General features: G+C 40.4%; 1 protein-coding gene across 1 annotated transcript; it reads left to right on the forward strand.

Annotated features, from left to right (window-relative positions):
• The first annotated feature begins 9005 nt into the window (after positions 1 to 9005).
• On the forward strand, positions 9006 to 12427 carry LOC109827149 (probable serine/threonine-protein kinase PBL2). Its single transcript, XM_020394111.1, has 7 exons — positions 9006 to 9344; positions 10025 to 10145; positions 10286 to 10484; positions 10923 to 11058; positions 11166 to 11302; positions 11398 to 11521; positions 11881 to 12427. Exons 1-7 carry the CDS (start codon positions 9284 to 9286, stop codon positions 12228 to 12230), a joined length of 1128 nt encoding a protein of 375 aa, XP_020249700.1. The 5' UTR covers positions 9006 to 9283; the 3' UTR covers positions 12231 to 12427.
• The last annotated feature ends 6998 nt before the right edge of the window (positions 12428 to 19425 follow it).

Raw genomic sequence — 19425 nt, forward strand, 5'->3', positions numbered from 1 at the left:
TTCAGTTCACTCCGGATCATCGGATGGACCTCACTTGGGAGGATTTCGTATATTTCTTCGACGAGCAGTACATCCTTTCCGCGGCGCGGGTCGGGAAAGAGCTAGAGTTTTCTAAGCTAGAGCAGAGAGATATGTCTATGCCTGACTATGAGAGCCGATTTATGAGTCTTCTACGTTTCATGGGCATGTGGCAGTCAGGAGAGTGCCAGGCGCAGATGTTTCTTATAGGACTTCGCCCAAGTCTTCACCGTTACCTAGTTTCCAGAAGATTCCGTTCAGTCCGAGAGGTCGCAGATGCAACTATATCGCAAGAGACAGAGACTGCGATGTTCCAGAAGAACAAAGAGGGCAACAACAAGTCTGGGTAGCAGAATGACAAGGGCAAGGGCAAAAGACCTTTTGCTGGACTAGGAGGACCCCAGCAGCAGGGTAAGGACTTTCATCACCATCAGCAGGGCAAGTTCAAGAAGGGAGCACAACATGACTCGAGAGCACCACCGCAGCACACGATTCAGGGTGCATGCTATAACTGCAACAAGATCGGGCATAAGGCCAAGGACTGTCGCAGTGAGCCAGCAGGAGGCCAGCAGGGCAGAGGTCAGGGCCAGCAGCAGAATCGAGGACACAGTCAGCAGCAGAACCATGGTCAGGGTCAGCATCAGCAGGGCCGCGGTTACGGCCAACAGCCGCAGCAGAGAATTGAGGCACTGCCAGGTGTTCCTAGGATTGAGGGGCCAGTAGGCCAAATTCGCGCAATTCAGGAGATTCCCAAGGGATAGATAGTCCTGTATATTCCACCATCATTAGTTCAGCAGTCGCCAGCCACTGGCAGAGTCTATGCAGTCGTATCGCGTGATCACGGTGCAAGCGGAGCTATAGTAGAAGGTACTTTCTTAGTAAACTCTTTTCCAGCTCGGATCCTGTTCGATTTCGAAGCTTCCCATTCTTTTATATCTCATGCCTTCATGGATAGGATCCAATTAGTCGCACATCCTTTAGATGTTCCGTTGTCCGTCTCTACTCCCTTAGGAGAGGTATCCCTATTAGAGAACGTCTGTAGGAGATGTGTCATTAGCTTAGATGAGTCCGAATTTATCATAGATTTGATCGTCTTGCGGATGTCGGATTTCGACGTTATTCTTGGTATGGGTTGGTTATCATCCTACCATGTTAGCATTGACTGTTTTGCGAAAACAGTCAGTTTGCAAGCGTTCGATGGGTCTGAGTTGATCGTAACGACCTCACAGGGCAACCAGTTTGTAGAGTCATTTCTAGCCTATATCGATGAGGTGATGCTGAGAGATCGGAGTGCTGATTTGTGCGAGACTAGAGTTGTCTCAGATTTTCAGGATATCTTTCAGGACATACCGGGGCTACCTCCTGTGAGAGAGGTTGAGTTCTGCATCGAGTTGCAGCCATGCACAGCACTGATATCTCGAACTCCCTATCGTATGGTACCTGCTGAGATGAGGGAGCTACAGACTCAGCTGGACGAGTTGTTGTCTCAGTATTTTATTCGCCGGAGTCATTCTCTATGGGGGTGCCGGTCCTTTTCGTGAAGAAGAAGGACGGCAGTATGCGTCTTTGTATAGATTATCGGGAGTTGAACAAGGTCACTATCCGGAACAGGTATCCATTACCGAGGATTGATGACTTGTTCGACCAGCTACAGGGAGCACAACACTTCTCGAAGATTGATCTTCATTCTGGCTATCATCAGTTGTGGGTTCGGGAGATGGATATTCCCAAGACCGCCTTTCTGACTCGTTATGGGTCCTTCGAGTTTCTTGTCATGCCTTTTGGGCTAACCAATGCACCTGCGGTATTCATGGATTTAATGAATCGGGTTTTTCGTCCATACTTGGACCAGTTCGTGATAGTATTCATCGACGACATTCTAATCTATTCGAGGTCGGAGGCAGAGCACGAGCAGCACCTTCAATTAGCATTGCAGACTTTACGGGAGCACCAGCTATATGCCAAATTCAGCAAGTGCGAGTTTTGGCTATCCGAGGTCAGATTTTTAGGCCACGTCATCAGCAGAGAGAGCTTTGCAGTGGATCCAGCTAAGGTTACAGCAATACTTGATTGGGAGCCACCGACGACAGTTACCAAGATCCGTAGCTTTTTGGATTTGGCTGGCTATTACATGAAGTTCATTCAGGACTTCTCAAAAATAGCTACACCACTTACACGTCTTACGAAAAAGGGTGTACCTTTTGTTTGGAGCACGGAGTGTCAGGAGGCCTTTGAGACTTTAAAGACTAAGTTGACTACAACGCTAGTTTTGACCATTCCTAGCAGTGATAAGACCTTCATAGTCTACACAGATGCGTCGTTAGCGGGTCTAGGAGGTGTTTTGATGCAGACCCAGAGGGTAGTAGCATACACTTCGCGTCAGTTGAGAACGCATGAACAGAACTGTCCCACACATGACTTGGAGCTAGCAGCAGTAGTCTTTGCATTGAAGACATGGAGACACTACCTGTACGGGGTACAGTTTGAGCTATTCACAGATCATCAGAGCTTGAAGTACCTCTTCTCTCAGAAGGAACTAAATCAGAGACAGCAACGATGTGTTGAGTTCATTAAGGATTATGAGTTTGCGATTCAGTATCACCCGGGGAAGGCGAATGTCGTAGCAGACACATTGAGTAGGAAGCGTCGTCACAGGATTGCAGCTTTGAGATGCTCGTTATATCGAGATCTCCACACACTTAGCCAGTTCGACTTTAGACCGGAGATTGGCGGGAGAAGCGCATTTTTGGGAGCTTTATCCATACAGCCATCTTGGAGTGTCAGAGTGGTCAGAGCTCAGTTGGACGACTCTTGGATTCAAGCCCGAAAGGGAGAGATTTCCAAAGAGCCAGAGGCTGATTGGACCGTTAGAGCAGATGGAGGACTTTGGATGAAGGGCTGATTAGTAATACCAGTTAATGCTCAGCTGAAGAAGGATTTATTCGACGAAGCGCATCGTACCAGGTATACAGTACATCCAGGCACAACAAAGATGTACAAGAATCTGAAGAGACATTTTTGGTGGAGCGACATGCGTAGAGAGATTACAAAATATGTAGCTAAGTGTTTTACCTGTTAGCAAGTGAAGGTAGAATATCAGAGACCGGCAGGAACCCTACAGCCTTTACCCATTCCGGAGTGGAAGTGGACAGATATTTCTATGGACTTCATTGTAGGATTGCCGAGATCGAAGAAAGGGAATGATTTAGTTTGGGTGGTAGTAGACCGGCTGACAAAGTCAGTACATTTCATACCAGTAAAGACGACATACACGGCAAAGATGTATACACGGATATTTATTCTGGAGATCGTGAGATTACATGGAGTTCCAGAGACGATTGTGTCAGATCGAGGCTCGGTTTTCACTTCACATTTTTGGAGAAGCTTCCAGAACTCTTTCGGCAGCAGATTATCTTATTCTAATGTGTTTCACCCACAGACGGATGGGCAGACAGAGAGAGTGAACCAAATATTAGAGGACATGTTGTGGGCATGTGTCATTGATTTTCAGGGTAGCTGGGAGGACCACATCCCATTAATCGAATTCGCTTATAATAATAGCTACCAAACGACTATCGGGATGGTACCGTACAAAGCATTGTACGGGAGGCCTTATAGATCACCTATTTATTGGGCAGAACCAGAGGACAACCTATTGCTTGGACCAGAGCTTGTGAGGCAAACTACGGAGAAGGTAGCAATCATTCGAGAGCGCATTCTTACAGCGCAGAGTCGTCAGAAGAGTTATGCAGATCATAGGCGACGACCGTTAGAGTTCCAAATTAGGGACTATGTGTTATTAAAAATATCACCAATGAAGGGAGTTCATTGTTTTGGTAGACGAGGAAAACTTACCCCGAGGTATATTGGACCATTCCTGATTATTGAGCGCATTGGAGCTGTTTCATATCGGCTAGACCTACCAGCATCCATGTTGAGCATACACTGTTTTTCATGTTTCGATGCTTAAGAAGCACCTACGCGACGAGGAGGAGCAGCGAGTATTAGACGTACCAGAGATCGAGATTCAGGAGGATCTGACTACTATTGAGATTCTTGTATATATTCTTGCCAAGGAGGACAAGAAGTTGAGAAACAAGGTGATACTTTTAGTTAAAGTTTAGTGGAATCGGAGAGGAGCTGAGGAGGCTTCTTGGGAATGCGAAGAGGATATATGTCGCGACTACCCACATCTGTTTGAGCAGGTAAATTAAATTTAGTATGACTTGTTTATGATTTGTGGCTACCTGTATGGTAATGTTTATACTTAACGCTAAAATGATGATATTAACACTTAACTCCTAAGTACTCGGAACATATGGTATATATATGAGGGCTTCCTTGTTTGGATTTTTCGCTCAATGTACTTATTCCATTTAGTTAGGGGTTAAGTGGGGGTATTTGCATTTTAGACTGTTAAGTATAGACATTGAGGATGATTCTCGGGAGCGCGAAGATGTTATGCATCGCAACTACCTGCACCTATTGAGAAGGTGGATTGATTTATGTATGTGATTATTTATGTGGTTATATTTACATTTAACGCTAGAATGAAGGTATTGACACTTAACTTCTAATCATTCGGAACACATGGTTGTTAGACCCTAAGGTCGCTATGAAAGAACCCTAGAGGGGGGTGAATAGGGTTTATGATAATCTAATCCGATTTAAATACCAATTAAAACTTACTAATAAATATCCTAGCAAGTAACAAGATAACTATGCAAGGATATGAAACAAGCACAAGGGGAAACAAGTTAAACTAGATAGTGGATAAAATAAACAATGAGCAATTGACAAATGCAATATGAAAAATAAGCACGAATATAAAAGTGCGCCAATGCAATCACAAACAAAACAATATGTTCACGAGGTTCGGTCCCCACGACCTACGTCCCTACTCCTCACCTCGAGGAGATCTCCACTATCACGACACACCCGGTTTGGAAGTCGAAACTTCTCTACACACTCGGTTATCAAGTCAACCGACAACTCTCACAAATCCTCATAATGTACATACACAAGCTACAACCTCAAGTGTTGGTCCTCACGTATCGCCTCCCTCGAGTGCTCGGAATTATCACCTCTCACAAAGGAAAAACTCCCAGGTCTAAAATCAGTTGATTTAGATATGTGTGAAGAATGCATACTTGGAAAGCAGAAGAGAGTTAGCTTTTAGAGAAGTGGAAGAACCCCCATGACGGAGAAGCTAGAGCTCGTTTACTCAGATATTTGGGGACCAACCACCACCACGTCCATTGGTAAAAAATACTACTTTGTGACTTTTATCGATGATCACTCTCGGAAAGTGTGGGTCTACTTTCTGAATCATAAGTTAGAAGTGTTTGAAGCTTTCAGGAGATGAAAAGTTATGGTCGAGAATAAGACCGGTCTGAGAATAAAAAAGCTTAGGACCGACAATGACGGTGAGTATGAAGACACTAGATTTAATAAATTCTGCTATGAGCATGGGATCAGAATGGAGAGAATCGTGCCCGACACGCCTCAGCAAAATGGTGTAGATGAGCGGATGAACAGAACGTTGACAGAGAGAGCCAGAAGCATCCGTATATAGTCAAGTCTACCGAAGCAGTTCTAGGCAGAAACAGTTAACACAACAGCTTACTTGATCAATCGAGGTCCATCGATTCCATTGGAGCATAGAATACCAGAAGAGGTATGATGCGGAAATGAGGTAACCCTCTCACATCTTAGAGTTTTTGGTTGTGTAGATTATATGCATATTAGTGATCAAGGCAAAAGTAAGCTTGATCCCAAGTCAAAAAATGCACTTTCATCGGCTATGGTGAAGATGAGTTCGGCTACCGTATTTGGGACAACGAAAACAAGCTTTCATCGGCTATGGTGAAGATGAGTTCGGCTACCGTATTTGGGACAACGAAAACAAGAAGGTGATCAGAGCAGAGATGTGATATTCAACAAGAAGGTGATGTACAAGGACATGCACAAGACAGATGACTCAGAGAGCGAGTCAATATTTGTAGATGCAGATGATGTCCCGAGTAACCTCTCGGAAAAGCCCAATGCAGAAGGTTCTCAGTCAGAAGAGCCTGTTGGACAGAACGGTGCGCATGAGCCCGACGCACCAGCCCTAATTTTAAAAAGATCTTCTCGGCCTCCTATACCCAACAGGAGATATATGAACTATCTATTGTTAACAGATGGAGGGGAGCCTGAAAGCTATGATGAAGCTTATCAGAGTGGAGATGCGAGCAAGTGGGAGCTTGCCATGAAAGATGAGATGAAGTCTCTCATCTCAAACCAAACGTAGGAACTAGATGAATTACCCACGGGTAAGAAGGTACTCCATAACAAATGGGTGTACCGGGTGAAAGAGGAGCAGGATGGCTCCAGAAGATATAAGGTCCGACTAGTTATCAAAGGATTCCAGCAAAATAAAGGAATTGACTACACCGATATTTTTGATCGCGTGGTGAAGCTAAATACTATCACGACAGTGATGAGTATTGTAGCTATTGAAGATCTTTATCTCGAACAGTTAGACGTGAAGATGGCGTTTCTTCACTAAGATCTAGAAGAGAAGATATACATGCACCATCTAGAAGGTTTCTCAGAAGAAATAAAGAAGAACCTGATGAGCAGACTCAAGAAAAGCTTGTATGGTCTGAAACAAGCCCCAAGACAGTGGTACAGGAAGTTTGACGGATTCATTCACAAGGAATGTTTCCAGAAGTATAACGCCAACCACTGTTGCTACTTCAAAAGATATCAGTCCAGTTATATCATCTTACTGCTGTATATTGATGATATGTTGGTTGTAGGTGCAGATATGGAGGATATTAGGAGTTTCAAGCAGCAGTTGTCAAAGGAATTTGACATGAAGGACTTGGGTCCAGCAAAGAAGATCCTTGGAATGCAAATCACGAGAGATAAGAAGAGAGGTCTCTTGCAGTTATCTCAGATAGAGTACATCAATCGTGTTTTACAGAGATTCAACATGTGCGATGCCAAACTAGTGAGCACACCCTTGGTCAGCCATTTTCGCCTATCGAATGATCAGTCTCCTCAGTCAAAAGAAGATAAAGATAGTATGGCTAAGGTCCCTTACGCCTCAGCTATCGAAAGTTTGATGTACGTAATGGTCTGTACAAGACCAGATATTGGCCATGCAGTGGGAGTGGTTAGCCCGTTTATGTCGAATCCAGGAAAAGCTCATTGAGAAGCGGTCAAGTGGATTCTGAGATATCTACGAGGCACTATACATAAGTGTTTGTACTTTGGTAAGGGAGAGGTGGAAGTACAAGGGTACGTAGATGCAGACTTTGGAGGTGAAGTTGATCACCGAAGAAGCACCACCTGCTATGTATTCACTGTCGGAACTACAGCTGTTAGTTGGATGTCACAGATACAGAAGATTGTTACTCTATCCACTACAGAAGCTGAGTATGTAGCAGTGACTGAAGCTAGTAAAGAGATGATATGGCTTTAGGGTCTGTTAACTGAGCTTAGATTCAAACAGTAGAGGAATGTCTTGCACAACGATAGTCAGAGTGCGATTCACTTGGCTAAGAATTTCGTATTTTATTCTAGAACGAAGAATATTGGGCTTCTGTACCACTTCATCAGATCCCTATTGGAAAATAACGTGTTGAAACTGGAGAAGATTGCAGAAAGTAAGAATCCAACATATATGTTAACAAAAACGGTGACCATTCAGAAAATAGAGTTGTGCGCAACTTCAGTTGGTCTTCATGCATAGGTGATGAGGGCGAAGCCACACAGGAGTAAATGCTTGTTAAGATAGCCTGCTGACGTCGGTTTGGTCTCCAAGTGGGAGATTGTTGGAATTAGGGTGAAGACCATACCTCTACTCCAGCTCGAGATCCTTGCAGGCGAGCAGGGCTGCAGGCGAGGCGAGCTCGAAATTGTGGCGGCTTCAGGCGAGGTCGTGGACACGCAGGCGAGCTCGAGGTCGGGATCAGGCGAGCTCGAGCGGCTCCTTGCTCGTAGCGGATCCAGCCTGTCGACAGCCTATCGACAGCTCAGCTAGGGTTTCCCTATAAAAGGGAAACCCCAGGGCACGAGATCGGTGTTCTTCTCGCGATCTTTTGGCGGCGCTTCTTCTCTTCCCAGAGGTGATTTCTCCTCTGCCCTTTCTCTTTTCTCCAACTCTCAAGAGTGAATTTGAGGAGAGAATTTAAAGATTGTATTTAAAGAGAGAGTTTAAGAGGGGGGAATATTTAAGAGAGGAGAATCTTCGTATTTATTGAGAGATCTCAAGTTTGAGATCTGCTCTTATGTTGTAATTTCTTGTTGATTAATAAGAAAAATTAATTGTGTGACTCCTGAGGACGTAGAAAGTTATCGGGCCTCGTTAAATCTTGGTGTATTTTCTCTATACTGTGTTTCTGCTGTTTTAGGGGTTTCGGCGTAAAATTCCCAACAGGCTGCTCCCATCTAGGCCTGATTTTTTGACCTTTTATTTTCGGATTATATACTAATATTCTCTTTTTTTACAGCAATTTTCATAGTCGCAATTGTGACTACAACTTCAGTTGCATGTAACATAATTCAGCAGGTCTTCTATATATCTGCCCCCAAACAATGATGCTATGATTATTTGAGTCTTAAAAAAACTTACATCCGAAAGTCAAAGATACCACATAAAGGTTCTCCCCACCAATATCTGAAGTCTAATTTTACCTCCGAAAGTCAATGATACCACATAAAGGTTCTCCCCACCAATCTCTGAAGTCTAAATCCCACTAATCCAACTCAGCATTTGTCTTCGTCAAATTTTCTTTGAATCTAGAAGACAAATGTAGCTTTCTATATGAAACAAATTGAGAACACCAGCCTCTATAATTACTTTTGACTTTCGTTAATAGCCAATTGAGTCGAGTCATTGTTCCAATGTCCCACTGGGACTTCGAGGGCAAAATCTGATATGGGTTCGGGTTTAAATTTTTATGGGTGTCAGCTCCAGATTTCAAAATGCTTAGGTGGCCAATTTGAAAGAGTCAAGAACTTGGAAATTTCTAACAACCGAAGTGGACATACTTTGATATTATGGATTACGTTGACCACGGACCTTTTTTTTTTCTTTTTTCGGTGTATAATTTGACTGAGCTCTCCAGTCAAAGATGGCTTGTTCTTTCTCTTACTATATCATATCATTTTTAATATATTTTTTCTTGTAATGTTATATTTAAATAAGATATGAAATTGATAGGTGTATGTTTGGAACTTGGCTGTTGGAGAGTTGTTTTTGGTGACTGCACCAATGGGAAATCTCTGTGGGAGACCTACTAGATGTGCAAATGCTTCATCTCCATTTGCCTCAAGTGAGTTTTTTCTAATTAATTGATTCTATTTTTTTTGCTCTATATTTGGGTTTATTTCCTTGGAAAATTTATAGTTTGATCTTTCTCCCCAAACACTTAGTATGGATTCTAAACAAATGTGCAACTGTTTAAAATCATGGGTTTGGATCAATTAATGGTTTGCTCATCATATAATTTTGTATCATGCTGAGGTTCTCCTATTTGCATATCCAGCGTTAAATCGTGTTGGAAGCAATAAGTTCAATTCTCTCGCCTATCAATCATTTTAGATGTCTCTATATGTTGTCCTTTATTCCTTTTTATTCCTCTTCTTGATGTATTTCTATATATTTTGATATCTAGCAACCTAAAGCATAAATTTTTAGGAACAAAAATGTGCAAACTGTTTACAAACTCCTTCTGAGATAAATTGTGATAAAGCTTGACATGGTTAGAATTAGAATTGACTGTGATTACTTGTGTATTTTCCACTCTATAAAAAGAATTTAGATGCGCTTTATTTTGTTTTATTTCATGTTATTCTCTCATTTGCTTACTAGTATTTGTTGTGTATTCTCCTCGCAAGATAAAAATACACAATTGATTGCAAAGGCTCTTTTTTTTTAATAACAATTGATGAAATTCAGGAACATGATTCTTCTGAATGCAAAATCTTTATGAAAATATTTTTCTTTCTTCAGAGAATACACTGACAGGGAGTAGTACTTCAATCTCAACTGACTCAAGCAAGAAGGCTTCATCTAAAGCCACAAGTTCTCTTCCATCATTCAATAATACTGATGGATCACCTACCAAGTTGAAATCCTTCATCTAAAGCCACAAGTTCTCTTCCATCATTCAATAATACTGATGGATCACCTACCAAGTTGAAATCTTTCAGCTTGAATGAGTTGAAGGCTGCAATCATTCAATAATACTGATGGATCACCTACCAAGTTGAAATCTTTCAGCTTGAATGAGTTGAAGGCTGCAACAAGAAACTTCCGTTCCGATTCTTTTCTTGGTGAAGGAGGATTTGGATGCGTGTTCAAAGGGTGGATCGATGAGAAGACATTTGCGCCTACTAGACCGGGAACTGGTATTGTTGTGGCGGTCAAGAAATTGAAACGGGAAAGCTTTCAAGGACACAAGGAATGGCTTGTATGTAGCTCTTGATATATACATTCTTTATTACTTGATTCTCTTCGTTTACGTTTCGTAAATTTAAGAATTTCTCAGTGCTATTGAGGGGTTATCTCCTTCAGTAGATCATTATCACATCATTCTTAACCGTTTTAATTAAAGTTCTCTTAGGCCTCCTCCTAATCTCTCTTTTCGCATTAACTATAATCTTATTACTTTATTCTCTGGTTATTTATGATAGAAATTTTTTGTGAGATGATACTAGCCTTTCCTGCTTGGAAGAAAATTTGAAAGTGCCAATTCTTTAGGACAAATGTTTGCACTGATGGGTTTCTGAAACATAAGCAATTATGTGAAAATGACACTAAACTCTGGATATGTAGTGGGATTTATTCTTGTTTTGATGGCATTGGATGATCATATTCTTATTGTATTGCTTGTTTCTCATTTCTGCAGACAGAAGTTACCTATCTAGGTCAGCTCCACCATGAAAACTTGGTGAAACTTATTGGATATTGTTCTGAGGACGATAACAAACTTCTTGTCTATGAGTTCATGCCGAGAGGAAGCTTGGAGAATCATTTATTTAAGAGTATATTACTATTTCTGCGATGCTTCATTCTTTGTGTTACCTATACATAAGTTCATAATCTGTACCGCTTTAGTTAGATTTTTGACAACCATTTTCATCTTTTGTAGGAGGGGCGCAGCCAATAAGTTGGAATATGCGAGTGAATATTGCTGTTGATGTTGCTAGAGGATTATCATTCCTACACAGTTTACCGATCCAAGTAATATATCGTGATTTAAAGGCTTCAAATGTTCTCCTTGACTCGGTATGATTACGTTGAACACATGCTATCATTAAGTTCCTTAATCACTGGTATATATGCCAGGTGTATCTTACCTTAACATTTTTTTTTTTTTGCAGGATTTCAATGCAAAGCTATCTGATTTTGGTTTAGCTAGAAATGGCCCTACTGGAGATAATACTCATGTTTCAACCCGGGTAGTTGGAACTCGGGGTTATGCTGCTCCAGAATACGTTGCCACGGGTTAGAATTTTGATTCGCATCTTCTATTTTCGTTAAACTTTATTTTTATTCCAATAGTTGAACATGCGTAGATATAGCCAATACCATTTCTTTCCTTACAACTTTTCCTGGAAATTACACAACCAACTCTTGTTAAACGATTATTTGACATAGACAAACTATATAAACTTCAAAAGCACTAGTTAAGTTTTCTTCACTTGCCATCCTTTGGCAAGAAATATTAGAAGGAATAATTTCCTTTGTGCCTGTGAACATGTACATGGTTGTATAACTTGTTATGTCACAAGCAAGATATCTGATAACATGTTAACAGTGCATGATACTTAAATACTCAGTCTCCCCTTGTCATGATATTTCAGGTCGTTTAAGTTTAACGAGCGATATGTACAGCTTTGGAGTCGTGCTGTTAGAGCTTTTATCAGGACGCAGAGCGCTAGACGAAGACAGAGGTGCCGCAGAGGAGACTCTAGTAGAATGGGCAAAGCCGTTCTTGAGCAACAAAAGGAAAATGTTCAGAATAATGGACACAAGATTAGGGGGTCAATACTCCAAGAAAGGAGCTCAGACAATTGCCTCTTTGGCTTTACAGTGCATTCATATAGACCCTAAAAACCGACCAAATATCGCAGAAGTTCTCGCTGAACTAGAAAAGCTTCAAAGTGCTAGAGAGTCGATGGCAGCAACGCAACAGATCTATTCACGAGGGTAGGGTGTTGGTTTACTGGATCGAGTCTGGTTCAAAGGTTCATTGTAGATGCACCCCGTGTACTATATCAGTGTAGCCGCTTGTATGCTCTAAATTATTTTATTAGCATTTGCACCTTCTGAATGTAAGGCGATGTTACTTTTTTTCCCCTCAATTTAGAGAATATCATATTTTTTTTTGGGTTAATTGTACACAGACCTCCATAGTATAGAGTTAATGAACTTATTACCTTTGTAGTTTGAGTTTTGCGTATAGATCCCTGAGTGAATCTTTTCGACTCTCTTACCATCACTTTGTCCATTTGCCAAAATAATTTTCTTTTTCTCTCAGGGTAAAAGAGTAAAAAAGTTCATTTTGGAGGATCCATCTGGCAAATTAAACTACAGGGTAAGAAGTTCCAAAGCGATACTACAAGGGGTTAGAGGGTTAGTTTGAGAACTATGGCTACTCTATCAACGATGTACGCCTACAGGGATGATTCTGATAGGATCTCTACTCTATTTTTTTACGGTTGAACTGAGGGCCAAAGAGTGATTTTTGCCACATGATTTTCCATATGACATCAGTTCATAGGTTTAAGTGCCAATACAATAGTTTATAGAGTATATTAGCTAGACCCCCATAGCATAGGGGGTGCACCGGCAATTAACCCCTGATACAACTGAGATTATGTAATGGGTGTCTCATACAACTGAGGTCCCCTGATGCATCTGGACTCGTTCAGTACATATCGTTCCAGGATCTAATACAGCGGCGAGTGGATTTCAGGGTATAGGTGAAATAATGTTATTGAAGAACAGATCTTACGAAACACTATTTGATGTTTTTATTTTTCCCTCTATTTCCTTTTTTAACCTTTTTTCTGAATGTAAATGTAACTTTCTCTGCTTTCTTATATGCCAAAAATGTGTCCTATAAGGTTATTCTACGGTAAAGAATCAGTTAGGGTCAGTTTGAAAACAAGCCACCCGCACGATGCCGCGATATTTGTGTAAAAACAACAAAAAAAAAATCTTTAATCATTTGATTTAAAAATAAGCAATATATCTAAACACTTCAAAAAACCTATAGCAAATAATAACAAGATATAGCAATTTGCAAAATATATCATACGTTGAAATACAAAATCAATTTAAAATAAGTTGGTTGAATATTGTGTGTTTATGAGTGATGTTGAAGATGGGTGTAAAACTTTAGGTTTATAGATTAAAAAATTATTAAATGAAGTATTTTGGTTTAAGAATGATTTTGAAAGTAGGCATGTTTAAAAATAAATAGGATGAGGCTTTGGGATATATAAGAAAAAAGGTGAATTTAAAACTAATTGGAGATAAAAAATTTGTTTTATAGGAAAAAAAAATCTAAAGTACATAATTTTATTATTATATTATTTTATTAAATCTCATAAAGTATAAGGTTTGATCTTAAATAGTCATTTTGAAGTTCATGGGCTTAAAAATAACTTTTAGCTTATAAATTCAGTTTATATGCAAAACGCCCTAATTTAATGCGTAAAAATATGTGGTTTTAAAAATAAGTGGAGGTAAAACTTTGAGTTTATAGACAGATAACCCTTTCTAGAAGTGTGAGTTTTAAAATAAATTATAGTAAAATTTTAGATTTATACGCAAAAAACCAACTACAATTGTGATGTCTCAGCATCGGTATGAGAAAAGAAAGATATTTATTTAAAACTACATTGTAAGCAGTTAGGTAGCAAGTTATAATAAAATAATAAAATGCAAGGATACAAATTGGACTCACAAACACGTTACTAACTTTTTTGGGTCTCAACGTGACTTGAAAGTGAATGGGTTCATATTTTTTTTTTTTTTTTTTTTTTTGGGGGGGGGGGGGGGGTGGGGGGGGGGGGGGGGGGGGGGGGCGGGGGGGGGGGGGGGGGGGGGGGGGGAGGGGGGGGCGGGGGGGGGGGGTAAAACTTTTGTTTTATAACAAAAAATCTTTTGAAAGTTGTGTAGGTTCAAAAAATTGGAGTAAAACATTAAATGAAGTATCTTGGGTCGAAGAGTGATTTTGAAAGTAAGTAGATTTGAAAATAAATGGGGATGAAACCTTGGGTTATATAAGAAAAAAAGACGAATTTAAATATAAATGGAGGTAAAACTTTAGGTTTATACCCAAAAAAAAATCTTTCTAATGCACATAGTTTTAGTATTATTATATTATTATTATTATGTTTTATTAAAGCTCATGAAGTATGTATTTTGATCTTAAATTGTCATTTTTGAAGTTCATTGGCTTAAAGATAAATTAACTTACAAATTGGGTTTATATGCAAAGCTCATGAAGTATGTATTTTGATCTTAAAAAGTCATTTTTGAAGCCGTTGGCTTATGTTAGAACAAGTGCACAGTAAAGTGGAAGTAATTGTGAAGAACAAATACGAGAATAAAGAACAAGCAGCCACAAGCACAGAGATTTACGTGGTTCACCCAATTTGGGTTATGTCCATGACAGAGGCGTCGAAGAAATTTCACTATCAAAAGAGAAACAAGTACAAGAAAAAGGTAATATACTAAACCATCAAACTCTCCTATTCTCATGATCCAACTGTTGTGCCAAAAGCTGTGTCGAGGAACCAAACCAAACGCCAATCCAAGAGAGCCAAACGAACTAAATATCAATGCACAAACAAAACACCAATTTTAACGTGGTTCGGCAAATTGCCTACGTCCACGGGGCAAGAAAGGGGATGGGGTTTTCACTAATAGAGAAAGAGTACAAACTGAGATTACAACTCTCTCGAAGGAACAAACTAATCTCACCAACAAGCTCTTAATCTCTCCAAACAAAACCCTAAACAAATAGCTCCAGATCCTATAACTCCTAATGCAGCAGTTGGCGACCTATGACTAAGATGACCCAAATATGTCGAAGCTCCAGAACCAATGCTCGACAACCAACGCCGATCCTCCTCCAGAAAGAAACGACCCATCGAAACTGTCATCTCATCTTATCGCCCCAAAGTCTCCACACCAATGAAGTGTCTCCTATTACCGTGAGCTCGACACAAACGCAAGAAAGGACTCCTATCAAAGCTAGAACAACGAGTTACCTTTCTGTCAATACACTTCTTCCAATTGTTGTTGACTTCTAGGACTTTACACCAACGGGAACTGGTCGCGATCCAATAATGCCTAGAACAATCACCAACTGCAAAAACTACAAAACGATTACCTCCCAATGATGCCTCTTTGGAAGGCCCCCAAATGCCTAACTGAACACCTCCTAAAAGACCCCTCGCTCGATGGATAGGAGTGCCAAACTCCATCTCGGTCTTGCTCATCCCAATGTGCTCAAAGGACTTTCATCTGCAGGTCAAAGCACTCCTCAACAACCTATGCACGGCATCACCAATCAAATACCCCAGCACCAAACAACGCCACAATCTAGTCAAATCCAATGAAGTCGTTAGAGCTCTATCAATCACCGTGCTCTCAAGCAAATAGTATAAGTTACTCCTTCTGACGCCCTTCATCACAATCATGGACCCAAATATAACCTTCAAGCGTGCATCCGCCAAGGTCACCCTATAGCCTGCTGCCTCCAAAGCTCCAAGTGAAATGATGTTCTTCTTCAACTGAGGAACGAACCTCACTCCAACCAACTCCCGAATCACCTCGTCACTCATCCTGATCTGAACGGTACCGATACCACCAATAGAGCATTTGTGATCATTCCCCATGAGCACGAAATCCTCTATTTCCAACTCCTGAAAGCTGGAGAACCAATCTCTCCTAGGGCAAATATGGTATGTAGCGCCCGAATCCAACATCCACTCTGTAGAGTAGGCAACACAAACTGACAGCAGTGCAGATAATGAGTAGCCTGAAGAATCTGAATCTGAATTGTTGCTACTAGTCTTGACAATATTCACCTCTAAAGCTTGTACAGCTTTCCCCTTACTCTTCCCGGCTTGATCATTTAACTTTGGGCATTCAGCTTTCCAATGTCCATCTTCTTTACAAAAAGTACACTGATTCCTACGAATTCCAAGATGTGCTCCTCTAGAATGTGACCTTCTACCTCAGTTTGGATCCTTTGCTCTTGCAACCAATGCCCCTGCTACCGGCTCAATAGAAGTCTCATTGTCCTTCTTCCTGAGTTGGTAATTCACTAATGCAGCGGTGACCTCACTATATGAAAGAGATGCCTTCCCATTAATAAGAGTAAGAACAAACGTCTCATATTCCTCGTCGGGCAAGGAACTCAACAATAGCAACGCCTTGTCCTCATCTTCAACAATGACATATACATTCGCCAAATTTGTAAGAAGCTTCATGTAGTGGTTCATGTGATCACTAATGGATGTCCCCTTCTTCAATTGGAAACGATAAAGCCTCCTCTTCAAATGCAAGTGGTTTTCAATGCTCTTCGTCAAGTACTTTCTCTCTAGAACCTCCCAAATCTTCTTCGCAGAAGTCTCATTCATCACATCATACTTTAGATCTTGAGTGAGACAAGACCTAATCACACCACACACTGTCCGATTCATCTTTTTTCAAACCTTCTCATCAATGTTGTTCGGTTTCCCGTCCAACTCAAACGTATCTTCCAAATTCTGCGCATTGAGCGCATCCAAGACTTCGCATCGCCAAAGTCGAAAATTGTTAGTGCCATTGAACTTCTCCACGTCAATCTTTATCGAGTGGATACTCAAACTTTGGACATTCTTCACACCTGAAGAACTACCCTCAACTCCCTCTTTGTCGGCCATAAACCTCAACACACCAACAACCAATGCGGAAACAAACGAAGAATAGATCCAAATCTGAGAAAAGAAAGAAACTTTACCAAAAAGATCACACATTTCTCACCAACTGAAACCCTAGACGAGCTTCCCAAAACGTTCTACTCCTCCAAATAGCCCAAAGTGTAGCCCGAGCTCTGATACCTAATTGTTGTGCCAAAAGCTGTGTCGAGGAACCAAACCAAACGCCAATCCAAGAGAACCAAACGAACTAAATATCAATGCACAAACAAAACACCAATTTTAACGTGGTTCGGCAAATTGCCTACGTCCACGGGGCAAGAAAGGGGATGAGGTTTTCACTAATAGAGAAAGAGTACAAACTGAGATTACAACTCACTCGAAGGAACAAACTAATCTCACCAACAATATCTTAATCTCTCCAAACAAAACCCTAAACAAATAGCTCAGAAAATACCTCTTTTTTGTGCTCCAAATATCCCCAATTTGCTTCTCCCAATTCTCTCTTCCAATTGTTCCATATATATAGAAATCCTAAAATCATAAACATACTAGGAATTCTAAACCAAAAGCCAAATCAAATTAGGAATCCTAATAACCTATTACTAAAATAGATTATGAATCCTAATAACCTCATGTTACCAAAATAGAATAGGAATTCTAATAACCTCATGTTACCAAAATAGATTAGGAATCCGTTTTCCAATACCAACTCTCATCAAAACTCTATCGATTTTAATATATAGGAGACCACAATAGATCGGGAAAGAGATATTCAAAACTTTGTATAAGTTGGAGATCAAAAGAAAAATGAACGGTTGGTATTAAATCATCAATACTATATTCAGCATCGTAATCATTAATGGTCAAACACGACCATCGATGATCTCCTACAGTCCATCGATGGTTCCCAATAATTAGGGGTGCATTCAGTCTGAAGAAGGCTCGGATATAATACTTATCACATCCATATCCACTTACCCATCTCTGATATAGATACAGATATGGATATATCTCGGTAAGAAAAATTGATGTCCATATCCGCTACAATCGGATACGGATATAGATATATATACGGATATATAAGCGGATATGCATGCATATACAAAACAGATGTAAGAAAACTAGATAGTATTAAACAAAATATAGTTCATGTGATACGAAAGAGCTCATTAATATGTTCATTATATCTAAAAGCTAATATTAGACATCTTGATCATTAAAATTAACCTCAAATACTAATCTAAGGATTAAAGCTATCGTAACACTATGACCAATATGTATTCAAATATTTTGAATATGAATCTAGATATTTCACTACAAAACCATATCTGTAACCATATCTTATCGGTTATAGATTTGAGTAACTATAACCGTATCCTGACAGATACGATTACGAATATTTCCATGGATACGAATACTGTTTAGCACACATACCTATAATCCATCGATGGTTCAAAATTATGTTTCTATTTTTCTTTGATCATTCACTATAAAATATTGATGATTAAAGTGACCATCGATGGTGTCCTCTTGAACATTGATGATCCGTAAGCTGAATTGAACAATCAGAGGGTTTTGAGGAACAATTTCGTTAAATCTTCACGTTAACTCAACAATCCGAATGAGTTTTCAACTTTCTCAATAGTGTATCGCCAATGCCTCTGCAAATGCCTTACGGCACCTCAACGTCCTTTAACATGAAGCAAGTCTAAGCAAAGCTTGAACTTGACTGCTAATAATGACGTCGTCAACATACCTGCTGGATTAATCTTGGTGGCAATCTTCTTCAAAATTACTTTACCTTCCTTAGCAATATCTCTAATGAAGTAATATCCAACCTCAATACGCTTCGATTTTGAATAAAAGACTGAATGCTGTAGGCTGTCTAAAAATCACAAAAGATAGCTTATCCCCCATCAAACACCGATGATGGAAGTCACAATCTGACGACTTCTAGAAGACTACAATTTGAAGACTTTCACGTAGATCGCTGAAGGTTACAATCTGACGACCTGCACGACAATCGATGAGAGCTCTACTTTAACAGCCTTCACAATCAACATCAGGAGTTACAATCTGACGACTCTCATATTCTCAAGGAGCCAAGACGAAGATTACAAGACAATGATCTTTGCAACGCTATGACAAAAAGAGATTACTTGGTGATAATCTCTTCAAGGCAAGACGCGGAGGTCCTCCCCGTGTGTCAACATCAAAACGCCAGGGTCGAACCCGCGTTACAACATCAAAACGCCAGGGTCGAACCCACGTTACAACATCAAAACGCCAGGGTCGAACCCGCGTTACAACATCAAAACACCAGGGTCGAGCCCGCGTTACAACATCAAAACGCTGGAGTCGGACCCGCGTTACAACATTAAAACGCTGGGGTCAGACCCGCGTTTTTTAATGCCCAGCGAGTACCCAACTCCGCGTCTCAATTCTGGTCAGACCCGCGTTTTT

Source organism: Asparagus officinalis, unplaced genomic scaffold, assembly GCF_001876935.1.
Source record: "Asparagus officinalis unplaced genomic scaffold, Aspof.V1 AsparagusV1_Un53, whole genome shotgun sequence".
Lineage (NCBI taxonomy): Eukaryota > Viridiplantae > Streptophyta > Magnoliopsida > Asparagales > Asparagaceae > Asparagus > Asparagus officinalis.

What these genes read in the sequence shown, in the direction of transcription:
- LOC109827149 (XM_020394111.1), top strand. Translation starts at nt 9,284, where the DNA reads ATGGGAAATCTCTGTGGGAGACCTACTAGATGTGCAAATGCTTCATCT. An exon ending in TTCATCTCCATTTGCCTCAA is followed by an intron (nt 9,345 to 10,024) that starts GTGAGTTTTTTC and finishes TTCTTTCTTCAG; the next exon opens with AGAATACACTGACAGGGAGT. An exon ending in GGAGAATCATTTATTTAAGA is followed by an intron (nt 11,059 to 11,165) that starts GTATATTACTAT and finishes CATCTTTTGTAG; the next exon opens with GAGGGGCGCAGCCAATAAGT.